This window comes from Gouania willdenowi, unplaced genomic scaffold (genome assembly GCF_900634775.1).
Source record: "Gouania willdenowi unplaced genomic scaffold, fGouWil2.1 scaffold_15_arrow_ctg1, whole genome shotgun sequence".
NCBI classification, from domain to species: Eukaryota; Metazoa; Chordata; class Actinopteri; order Blenniiformes; family Gobiesocidae; genus Gouania; species Gouania willdenowi.
The window spans coordinates 135,701-147,711 of record NW_021144909.1 but is presented as its reverse complement, the minus strand read 5'-3'; the positions used below and the strand labels follow the sequence as shown (position 1 = coordinate 147,711).

General features: G+C 40.9%; 2 protein-coding genes across 2 annotated transcripts; both read right to left on the bottom strand.

Annotated features, from left to right (window-relative positions):
* Nucleotides 1–658: 658 nt before the first annotated feature.
* On the bottom strand, nucleotides 659–4,542 carry LOC114458675 (uncharacterized). The gene is made up of 5 exons (XM_028441085.1): nucleotides 4,408–4,542; nucleotides 1,757–2,006; nucleotides 1,519–1,693; nucleotides 1,393–1,437; nucleotides 659–1,324 (listed from the first exon to the last, which is right to left on the bottom strand). The coding sequence occupies exons 1-5, from the start codon at nucleotides 4,459–4,461 to the stop codon at nucleotides 1,015–1,017; spliced, it is 834 nt and encodes a 277-aa protein (XP_028296886.1). The 5' UTR covers nucleotides 4,462–4,542; the 3' UTR covers nucleotides 659–1,014.
* A 1,799-nt stretch (nucleotides 4,543–6,341) lies between these two features.
* Nucleotides 6,342–11,761, bottom strand: LOC114458674 (synaptophysin-like). The gene is made up of 8 exons (XM_028441084.1): nucleotides 11,668–11,761; nucleotides 10,776–10,841; nucleotides 10,372–10,496; nucleotides 9,387–9,585; nucleotides 9,090–9,281; nucleotides 8,766–8,966; nucleotides 8,597–8,674; nucleotides 6,342–6,509 (listed from the first exon to the last, which is right to left on the bottom strand). Exons 1-7 carry the CDS (start codon nucleotides 11,683–11,685, stop codon nucleotides 8,609–8,611), a joined length of 867 nt encoding a protein of 288 aa, XP_028296885.1. The 5' UTR covers nucleotides 11,686–11,761; the 3' UTR covers nucleotides 6,342–6,509; nucleotides 8,597–8,608.
* Between the last annotated feature and the right edge of the window lie 250 nt (nucleotides 11,762–12,011).

The window sequence follows — 12,011 nt, the reverse complement described above, 5'->3', positions numbered from 1 at the left end:
AAATAAAATATAATAAAGTAGGAAACATGAAGATGAAATTAATCAAGTGTTAATAAATATTGTCTGTTTTGTATTTGATGTTTATGTTCCACCAAAATACAAACATTCATACCATGTGACCAGTTTCATAATTTTGGGGGGGGAATTTAATTATGAGCTTATGTGATAATAATTTTATTTTACATTAAAAAACTGAAGAAAAGGTTTTTATTCAAATGTGTCATAATCTGTAATTTATAATATAAATCAGCATTTTTTTTTTTTTTTAATTATCATGATACATTGTGTTTTGTTTAATTTATTATACATTTGCTTATAAAGTTAATCTCACTCAGATCTTTAGTATTCAAAATCTTCAAATTATTATTAAAAAAAAAAAAAAAAAAAAAGACATGACAAAAACATCCAAAACAGCAATTCTAAGAAATGGGGATGAAGATTTATTTTAGATCTTTTAAAAAAATTATTTTGAATGCACTAATATTTAGATTTTTTAATTTAAACGTGAGATTTTAACTTTAACTAAATAAAACGTGTTCATCTTTAATGAAGGCAGCAGATCATTTAAAACCTGATGGTTCAGCAAGGCCTCAGTAAAGGTATCGTTGTGTGTATATTGTGTGTGTGTGTGTTTCTCTGCAGACTCACACACTTTTAGTCTTTTTCTTCAACTTTATTTCCACAGTAAAATCACAGTGGTCAAACACTGAAGCACACACAGACGAGGAACAACAGCTGTTTCCATGGTTACCATCTCCGTCCGTCACCACAGAAACCAAATTATTTTAGTTTACCTTAGTGAAGTTCATGCTCAACTTAGTAGAGGTTGGATTATCTGGTAAAGTTGGTTGAACTTAATGAAGGGCCTGGTCTGACTGGTTAACTTAGTTCAGGTTTATTTGGTTAACGTAGTTAAAGTTTATTTGGTTAACTTATTTTAAAGTAAGTTACGGTGCAGGTGAGTGAGCTTGTGGCTCACGCTGAGGCTCATGGGTAATAATATGATGGCGTTCTTCACTCCCTCATGTAATCCAGGATCTGCTCCATCAGTATCTGGGGGTCAAAGGTCAGGGCTCTCCTCCTACGACTCCCTGCACGCCGCTCTTCCTCCTCTTCCTCCTCTTCCTCCTCCAGCCGCTTCACCCGGAGGAGGGGGGGGGCGTTGCTAGGAGACGGAAGAGGCTGGTCGTCAAGGGAACGCCGGCTCCTCCTGTGGGTGGGGCCAGAGGTTTTGAAGGACAGGTCCCTCCTCAGTCGAGGTCGAGCAGGGACGGGTTGGAGGTTGTCAGGGGTAACGCTGGACAGTATCCTAGCAACAAGCCTCCTGTGATGATGTCAGTAACACAGATTTATTATTATGATCCGTTTATTATGGGATGGTGTGCGTGTTACCTCAGCACTTCCTGGTCTCTACCACTCTGTTGTAGTTTTTCCATTCTGCACAAACACAAACATCTAAACTTCAATACCCACAATCCTCCAGTGAGGCTGATGACATCACAGGCTCCTCCCCCTCACCTGTTCAATAAGGTTTGAGCAGCTTCTCCTGTCTCATCGTAGTCCTGAAAGTTCCTCTGAGGACCCTGGTCTTCCTCTTCATCCTCCTCTTCCTCCATCACCTCCATCCCGCCTGGACCGACCAATCCCGAGCTCCGAGCCTCGTTCAGGAGGCGGAGCAAAGCCACCAGGTACGCTGCGGGAGCATTTGATTGGTTTGTATTAGTTTGTAACAAAAACATAAAGACATGAAGCTCACCTGCTCGTTGCTCCGCCTCCTCCTCCCTCCTCTGGTCTCTCTCCACCAATCGCTGCAGGGCCTGCTCCAGGCTCCTCCCCCTCCAGTCATTTGATCGGTAGTACAAGTTGTTGGCCCCGCCCCCTTGTCCTGCCACCTGGTACGACATCATTTCGTCTTCGTACGGCTGCAGGTCTCTGCGCTGGCGTCTGACTTCGCCCATCGAGACATCTAGTCCACGCCCCCCTCTGCCACGTGACGAAGGAAAAGGCTGAGTGAGGAAGGTCAGAGGTTAACGCTATTAGTGTGCGTTACATGTATGTTCGTGTGTGTCTGATCGGTTATTGTTTGAAAACACAGAAGCTCCGCCCCTTTACTCTTTGACCCTGCTGAGTAAGCGCTCTAAGCCAACCAATAATGTGCGATTGAAATCGGAGCCACCAGTTTAGAAGCTTTATAAAGCTCAATGTTTTAACGTCTCAAATGTAATAACACAATGAGACAAACACAACACATGAAACAAGGACTAAAAAAATACTTTTCCTGCTGTGGATGGATGGATGTGTAATAATAATTGCGCAGTGTTGAGGTAAGGAAGAGGAGGAGTAATGATGAAGGTTTAATGGTGCAGACAAGGCTGAAATAATGGGCTTTGGCATCACGAGCTGATTCTGCAGCAGATTTAATTTCCTGATCAGTTTGTTAGGAACAAACACAATGTGTCAGTCAACAGGATTAGACACTGTTACACTGTTAGTGTGAGTGATGAAGAGGAACAAAGCAGAGTCTCAACCAGCAGGTAAACCAGTAAAACCAGTATAATGCCAGTATAATGCCAGTATAACACTGCTGTTCTGTTTAAACTGGTGTCTGTTTTAACTGATGACCAGTTAACACTCATCAGCAGATGGTATGTCTTCACAGAATAATGTGAGCATGTTTACATTTAGCACATTTAAACTAGCGCTGGGACTTTATTGCATTAATTGCGATAATAAAAAAATAACGCACAAAAATATGTATGCAGTTAATGTTTTGTTTTGATTTTTTTTTTTTCACTCCAAACAGCGTGGAACCTTTCCCATTTCAGCAGTTTCCGGTATACCCATAAAGCTGAGGCACAGACCACAACACAAGAAACAGGAGAACCAGAGGAGAAGTCATTGCTGTGTTTCGTGGGCGTAAATTTTAGTTTAAATAAAAACACTGGATGGAAAACTAAAGCCCAGTTGTGTGAAAATTGATAGAGAAAGAGTTTGTGGATCAGTGGAGCTCGGCTAGCCTCAGCTAATGCTAAAGATGTAGCAGCTAGCATCTCAATGCTAAACATGTAGCAGCTAACACCTCAATACTAAACTAGCGCCTCAATGCTAAGCTAGCACTTCAATGCTAACATGTAGAAGCTAGTACCTCAATGCTAACATGTATCCGCTAACACCTCCATGCTAACATGTAGCAGCTAGCAGGGACAATGGTCCTAGTGGAGCAGACAGTGTCTCCAATCCACACTGACACTCAGACAGGGTTCAGAACCAAAATGAATAAATCCATGAGTGACAAATGAACAAAGTCAGTGATAAATGATTGTAGTGGTAGAGGATGTGGGCGGGGCTAGAAGCGCTGCTACAGATAGCATCATCTGACCCAACTTATCAACTGTTATGTAGAAAAACTATTTCAGACTAAATTCATCATCTTCATCAGTTGTTCTGTTTATTTCATGATATCCACAGATATTCTAAATATTTTACACTGTTCTGTTTATATTTCTCTAGAATGTTTTGAACTAAGTGATGTTTTTTTATTTCAATACAAAAACACATTTGTTCTAGAAAGTTTACTAAAAATCCAGAAAAGCATGAATATATCTTAGTTAAATGTAAGTTAGTGCTTTGTGAACAATGTAATCATACAATTCTTTACTCATATTACACATTATGTTAGCATCCAGTGATAGAAATAATAAACACTATTTAGTTGTTTAAGATCTTTTAATAATTGCATTGATTCAGTCAGATATCAACATACATGTAAACTGGAAAACGTTGTTTCTAGTGTCAAATATTGTCATTAAATTAATTTAGATTAATTCATTACAAATTCTCTAATTAATTAGATTTTAAGCGACTCACACAGGACAAACAGGTGATAGATCACCTTGACAAGCCCCACCTCCTTAACCATTAGACACCACTGCGCTCAACATGAGAGATGAGCTCTAACTGCACAAACACACACACACACACACACACACACACACACACACACACACACACACACAGGAGGATAGATGGTCCCCTTGTGTAACCCATAATCAGTTGCCGTGGGTTATCACCTTCTGTTGCCATGGTAGCAACAGCTCAAATCAAATTATCAGTTCCACACACACACACACTGATAGTGATGTGCATATGCACTGCGTTCATAACAGCTCAGATCAATTTGATCAGTCGAGACACACACACACACACCGTGATGTAACAGTGATTAGATGTTTGTCTCTCAGCATCAGTATCAGGTTACCATGGTGACACAGCAGCGATGATTAATCAAGGCGTTAAGAAAACAACAACAGGAGTGTGTGTGTGTGTGTGTGTGTGTGTGTGTGTGTGTGTGTGTGTGTGTGTGTGTGTGTGTGTGTGTGTGTGCGTGTGTGTGTGTGTGTGTGTTACCTGGGTGGTGTGTATCAGAGCGGCGCTGAGCAGCAGTAGGCTGAAGGACGACATGCTTCAGACTCAACAACACACACACACACACACACTGCACTGTGATTTAATACCAGAGAGAGAGAGAGAGAGGGAGGGACAGAGGATGGAGAGAGAGAGAGTGAGGGAGGGAGGGGGCAGAGCTATTGTATATACAGTATATAAACATACTAGATCTGTTGTTGATGAATGGATTCATGGATGATTTTGGTTCATTTAGAACGATTTGATCTGAAACAATTCAGTAACTTTTTATCTAAAATACTAATGTGTACAGTGTGAGTGAAATAAATCACTGATAATGGACAGTAATAGGTGAGCTTTACAGCTCAGTTTAAATTAACAGGATGTTAACTTTTCAATAATCACTACAATTTCAATAAAAATACATATGAGGTTTACCTGACTCTCCTGATCGTTTTTGTTTATTTATTTTAGATTGTTAAGAAGGAGCACGGTGGCTTAGTGGTTAGCACGTTCTCCTCACAGCAAGAAGGTCCTGGGTTCCAGCCCTGGGGTGGACACTTTCTGTGTGGAGTTTGCATGTTCTCCCCGTGCTGCGTGGGTTTCCTCCAGGTACTCCAGCTTCCTCCACAATCCAAAAACATGACAGTTATGTGGATTGAAGTCTCTAAATTGACTGAAGGAGTGAATGTGAGTGTGAGTGGTTGTCTGTCTGTGTGTTAGCCTGTGATGGACTGGCACCCTGTTCAAGGTGCGCACTCGCCTAACGCCCAGTGTGAGCCAATGATAGGCACCAGCGGACCCTCACCACCCTGAAATAGGACAAAGCCAGTCTGAAAATGGATGGATGGTATCTGTTTAAAAAAATTACCATTTTTTTTTTTTGTTAAAACTTTATTGAAACATTTACAGGACACGGAAACAAACAAAATGCTTCAAAGTGTAGCTGTGAAAGTTAACGCGTTAACGCCAGAGCTTAATTTGGGCTGGATCCTGTCAGAGCAAGGTGCAGCTCCTCCCAGCAAGTTTTTGATTGGATCCGGCACCTCATTTAAAAAGAAAAGAAAAATCCAACATTTTTTTACCTTTTGGTGTTTTGATTAAATTTCCAAGTATTATATTTGAACAGCTGTGTCTCTTATTGAGTTGAAATCACTGGAAATTTCATGGTAAACACAAAATTGAATGTAGACAGTGCAAGTGAGGAAGAGAGGGGAAAGTCAGGCCACGCCCCCATGCTCGGTCTCATGTGTGATTTTGCACAAACAATGTTTCTCTGTCAGCTTGGAAGACAGTAGAAAATGGCAACAAAAAAAAAGGCAGCTGAATTTAAAGGGCTTGCTGGGCTGCAGGTTCAAATCCACTGTGGGACCTTGAGCAAGTTCTCTACACCTAATTGCTTCCAGGACTCTCTTGAGATGATTAATCTCAATGAGACTTTCCTGGTTAAATAAAGTTTAATAAAATAAAATAAAAAGCCTGAGGTAAAGCTTGTTTCTGTGAAAATTGCGGAGCAGCAGCAGTTAGCGTGGGAGTAGCATCACCTGTAGCAAAGATGCTAATGCTGGAGAACCTGCCTCCATCAGACAGAACACAGGAGGAGAACTCAGGGTGGACCCAAAGATGAGCTGCTAATATTGGCTTATGAAAGACAAGGCAGGCCTCAGCTGTGAAATATGTTAAAAAGATGAGAGGATACAAAGTTCTCCATGGTGTGTTACACATTTCACTCTAATAAACTGTTTCTATTTCTGTTGATTCAGTGGTTAATTACAGTCAGATTTAAAATGTATAATATGTATAGTAATACTTATTTATGATATATATATATTAAATATAGTGTATTGCATACATAATATAATACATACAATACAATATTATATGTAACATTCAAAGTTAAATAATGACTTTATTAACAGGTAACAGACGGAGGCAGATATTTTTTACAATTTATTGAAACTCGTCACTGAATAAACACAGCAGGCTGACAGGCAGGGAGAGAGAGGGGCGTGTTTCCATAGCAACAAGTCACATCATCATCGTCGTCAACAACAACACTGTCGTCATGGTTACTGGTATCATCACACCGGGATATTATTACATCACTGAGGCCAAGGAGAGCAGAACAAAAACAGGAAGTAGAGATATTAAAAAGATACGCCCACTCCCCTCCCACACACACACACACACACACACACACACACACACACACACACACACACACACACACACACACACACGCACACACACACACACACACACACACACACACACACACACACCTGTACAGGTTACAGTGGATTCACACCGATCATCAGCTACTGAACACCACGAGCAGGAAACACGTCACCATGCTGAAGAAGAAGAAGAAGATACCCACACCACGAACAGAGAGCGCCCCAAAGAAGAGGAGGAGGATGATCAGGGTTTAATGTTCCACAAACGCTAATAAATAAAACGGATTAGTGGAAACATCCATCTGAAGTGTTTAAAGTTTCTACACATTCATGTGCTTTTATAGTTTTAATTCACATTATATTAACTTTTTCTTCTCTTTTCTCTCCTTCCCTTAGAAAGATGTAGGGGTTACCATGGCAACCAATCTCTCAGCAGGTGATTTGCCAGTTTTTTTGGTGACAGATATGAAAGGTTTTTGTTGTTTTTTACACTGAGATGTTTTGAAAGTTTAAAAACAGGGGAAAAAAAAGCTTTCAATATCAGCTGAAGAAGTTTTAAAGGTTTAGACACATGAGGTGTGACACACACACACACACACACACACACACACTGCAAAGCTCAGAGATTAGGAGCCATTTTGGACCCAGTTTGCAGTTTTCAGGATCATTGAAACTCAAACTCCAGGAGAATTCTACGGAGCTCTGAAAGGGGCAAAAATAGCCAAAATGTCCGACACTCAGAGAAGTGTAACATGAGCGTGTAAAATTATTGTCCCTTCAGGGCCTCCGTAGGATTCACGTTCAATTCCAGAGAGGAGTGAGAAACTGTTGGTGTGTGTTTGTGTTGTTGTGTGTTGCTCCTGATGAAGTCTGACAGGTCAGATTTAGTGTGAAGATATTTATGGTCTAAGTCCAGATTGTCTTCAGGTGGAGAACAGGGAACACCATGTGATCATGTGAGGTTTATAAGTACTTTTGGATTTAGGGGCGGGGCTTAGCAACAGGAAACAGCGCAGCTCACATTTCCATCCAAAGTTAAAGTAAAACCATACAAATGTTTACACACACGCACACACACACACACACACACACACACACACACACACACACACACACACACACACACACACACACACACACACACTGTGGATTTGTTCTTTAAACTCTTTTTACATCATTTAGAATAAACATTTAACCCTAAAACTCTTAACCCCCCCAAACCTTTAACATATCATACTCTGAACCTCTAAACCTTTCACCCCCACCTTTAACCCCCACCCACCCATTAACGTTGCAGACAAACAGGAGTGTTGTACTGTTGATCAATTGCAGACAACTGTTTGGTCTTTTTTCCTGCAAAGAGAAAAAAATTAACTGATTTTAATTTAGCAAATATAACTAGTTAGTGTTGTGTGTGTTCTTTGAGTTATGTTGTCTAGTGTGTCACATGTAGTGTGTTGTGTTGTGTGTCATGTTGTGTATCTTCAAGGTGAGGAAGAAGAAAACTTAAAGATGAATCCTTGTGTTCCACCAATTACAGACGATAAATGTGTTCCTTTCTCTGAGAGAAAGAAACTCCACACAGAGAGCACTACACATGTTTGATTAGCTTAGCATGTAGCCAACAGTTACATGTGTTTGGTTAGCTTAGCATGTAGCCACCAGCTCCACATGTTTGGTTAGCATAGCTTGTATCCACCAGTCCCTTGTGTTAGTTAGTTTAGCTTGTATCCACCAGTCCCTTGTGTTAGTTAGCTTAGCTTGTATCCACCAGTCCCTTGTGTTAGTTAGCTTAGCTTGTATCCACCAGTCCCTTGTCTTAGTTAGCTTAGCACATAGCAGTGCTGTCTGAGCAGGGTTAAATGGTCAAAGGGCAAAAGAAGGCAGTTTGAACCAATTATATGACCCCGTCATGTAATTAGTTCAAACTACCTTCTTTTGGTTGAATGGTTGATCAGATATTGAATCAATGATCCCTAAACATTCATAAACTCTGATTCTGTGATCTAACTCACACGTTGTGTTGTTTACATCTGATTGGAGAAGGAGGTTGGCGCCCCCTGCTGGCCGTAGCCCTGCCCGTACTCGGCCTCCTGAACATTAGAGAAACAAGTGTTATACTGCAACTTTATGACAGTAGAAGAAGAACACATGGTTCTGACAGTAGAAGAAGAAGAACAGCACCTGGTTGTAGTTAGGCTGGTAGCCTCCTTGATTGCTAGCGTACGGGTCCTGCTCATAGCCGGCCTGCTGTTGGCCGTCGGCCGCCACAGGGGGCTTCCCCTCTGGGGGCGGAGCCCTCATAAAGGGGGCAATGATGCCAGTTTCCTTAAAGACAAACCAGAGGTTTCCTACCCACAGGACCAGATTAATGAAGCCGAAAGCCTGTGAAACACAGTTAGCATCTGTTAGCATCTGATTCTCAGAATCTGATCTAACCTGATGTGAGCTAATCTAAAGTATTCTGTTGTGAGTTATGCGTTAATGAATCTAAACGTTAATTCTAACCACTGAGGTGTTGAGGCCAGACATCACGGGGTCGTGAACTTCACGACATCGGTTAGCATCAGCATCACAGGCCGAGATCAGAGTGATGACTTTATCTGGATCAGTGGCGGTTTTCACATCAGAGAGACCTTTGGCCCACGCTGCGGAACTGACCAACCACATGAAGGCAAAGACCGCCGTCACTCCCAGGTCCTGATACCAGATAACACGAGAACCAGAAGGTTAGGAACACCAACAACACACGTAATTACATGATAACATGAGGACCAATGAGGACAGAGGGGTGGAGCTTCTTACGATCAGAGGTCCTTTGTTGTTCTCCTTGTACTTCTCAAAGAAGAATGCGTAAATGCAGAGTGCCGCCGTGGCGTAAAGGAACGCAAACACACCGATGGTTACAAAGAATTCTGCCGAGGAAGAATAATCTCCGACCAGGAAGAGCCGCTGCTTTCTTCCCCCTGAGCATTTGGGAGCGTCGAAGTAAACCTGGTGCAGTCTGAGAGCAGAGGTCAAAGGTCAGAATGCGTCTTAAAGCCAAATAATTAATTTTCATCAAAGGACTTCCTCAGTCCAACCTCCGCCCCAAGCCCCGCCCCCTCACTTTAGCTGCTGAGTGACACCAGCTGGTCATTAGTTAACACAGACACCAGTTTGAGCAGAGCAGCAGTGATGGTGTTGTTCCAGTCTGTTACTGGTTAGGGTGATACCAATACTGGTATTGGGCCGATACTGCACCAATATACTTACGTATACCAGGTTCCTCGATACCAGGAACCGATACCAATTGCATCCATTGGCTTTGAATGGTGGCGTGTCATTTCTGTTGTATTTTTTTCCCCACACTTGAAATTTCAGTTTCATAGTCATTTAAAAAAATTAAGTTATTATTATTATTATTTATAATAATCATTTTTAATTATTTTTTTTATTTTGTATCTAATATATAAACATTTGTTGAAACAAGCAGAAAAAGAACAAAGTAAAATCTGCCTCCAATTCAGTGCATTTTGTTTAATATTTTTTTGTCTTTGTGATACCAGTACATTCCTAGTTGTACTGGTTTGTGTACTGAGTTTTACTTTGTTATACTGGGTTGTACTGGTTTATACTGGTTTATATTGGTTTATACTGGTTTATACTGGTTTATATTGGTTTAAACTGGTTTAATACTAAATGATGTTGTGTAAACGTGATCAGCCGCACTGTGTGTGTTAGTTTACGATAATAATAAATCATGATGTGTTAGTTTATGATAATAATAATTTCTGTGTCTGTTTCTCACCTAAACGGATACTCAAACTCCACCTCGATGCTCAGGTCGCTCTCCGTGCGGTTCTTACATTCCACCGCCATCCGGAACATTCCGGAGTAGCTCCCACAGGTGGAGAAGGCCAGGATGGAAAAGAACTAGAGGATGCGAAAAAGTTCTGGATTTAGTCCAACATTGGTTCCCAGAACCAGACATTTAAAACCAATCCAAGAACCTTTGCTAAGCAACAAAGAAGAAAGGTTCATATTTCCTTTGATCTCATATCTGGGGCTGTCTGAAATTAATCGAATAAAAGCAAAAATGATACTCAGCTTTTATTCAGAGATACTGTTAAACTCTTAAACCCGTTACTGCTCTCTACTGTTTGATAGATCATCTACCCTTCAAAATAAAAGCAGTGTTGAGGATGAACTCACCCATTCCAGGACTTTGATGAATCCCAGAGGAACCTTCAGAACTCTGAACTGACCCTGAGCCACGAGCTGCAAAACAAGAGCAACGTCAGCATTAGTTCCAACATCAACTGAAATAACAGATCAGGATCAGGGGTTACACCCTCATCTTTAAAAAAGTACCTTTATTTTGGCAGGTTCAGGTCAAACACAAAATATGAAACATTTTCCAGATATTAGAAAAACGATCCTGATGCGTGACGACTACATTTCCTTCATTTAAGAAAAATAACTCAACTTATTATTACCTAAATATAAATAGATTTTACATTTTTTTAATTAACCAAACAACAACAAAAAATCCCATTCCATGTTTTGAGTTCATGATGATGATTTATTATATAATATGGCAGCCACAGGAGGAGATTATTATTATTATTATTATTATTATTATTATTATTATTATTATTAATAATAATAATAATAATAATAATCCTCCAGAGGAAGCTCCGCCCTCCTCTACTCCTGCGGCTGCCATTTTACAACCAAACACACGTACACGCACGCGCACGCGCGCACTGGTGTGTGAATCTGTGACTTAAGATGTTTTAACATCTCAGATCTTCCTCCGTCTCACTGAGCCCCACAATAACACATCCCTGATCCGATCCATCCTCACAATCCGATCCGTGTCGGTGAATCGGATCGTTTATTTCTGCATAAGAATCAAAGCCAACGTTCATTCCTCCCTCCGTGCGGGCCTTTCTCTCCTGGAGCCTAATCATCATCATCACCATAATCACCACCATCATCACCATCCTACTGCCGCTGGATGAGCCCCCTCCCCAATCACCGACCCAAACCCGAACCCTCAGCATCCCACCCTGACCCGTTCATCTGATGGAGCTGATCTTACCTGATTTACGACGTCCATCCTGCCGCCTGTGAGAGGAGGAAGAGGAGGATGAAGAGCAGGAGGAGGGAGGAGACTTCACTCCGCCTCTTTATCCCCATCACCATCATCACCATGGCAACAAACACGTAAACAAACAAATAAACAAACAAACAAACCGTCACATCAGATATATCAATTACATTTATATTCATAATATTTATTGATATAATAATAATAATAATGTTTTCAACATTTTATTTTGTGTAATTAACTGACATTATTTCTTCTACCTTTGATTTATTATGATCTCATTTTGGATTTAAGATGCTTCAACTTTTTACATTTCTCAACAATTCCTGAGGAAA

What these genes read in the sequence shown, in the direction of transcription:
- LOC114458675 (XM_028441085.1), bottom strand. Translation starts at nt 4,461, where the DNA reads ATGTCGTCCTTCAGCCTACTGCTGCTCAGCGCCGCTCTGATACACACC. An exon ending in CTCTGATACACACCACCCAG is followed by an intron (nt 2,007 to 4,407) that starts GTAACACACACA and finishes TTCCTCACTCAG; the next exon opens with CCTTTTCCTTCGTCACGTGG. An exon ending in GCTCAAACCTTATTGAACAG is followed by an intron (nt 1,438 to 1,518) that starts GTGAGGGGGAGG and finishes GTGTTTGTGCAG; the next exon opens with AATGGAAAAACTACAACAGA.
- LOC114458674 (XM_028441084.1), bottom strand. An exon ending in TCATCAAAGTCCTGGAATGG is followed by an intron (nt 10,497 to 10,775) that starts GTGAGTTCATCC and finishes CGCATCCTCTAG; the next exon opens with TTCTTTTCCATCCTGGCCTT. An exon ending in CTGGCCTCAACACCTCAGTG is followed by an intron (nt 8,967 to 9,089) that starts GTTAGAATTAAC and finishes TGTGTTTCACAG; the next exon opens with GCTTTCGGCTTCATTAATCT.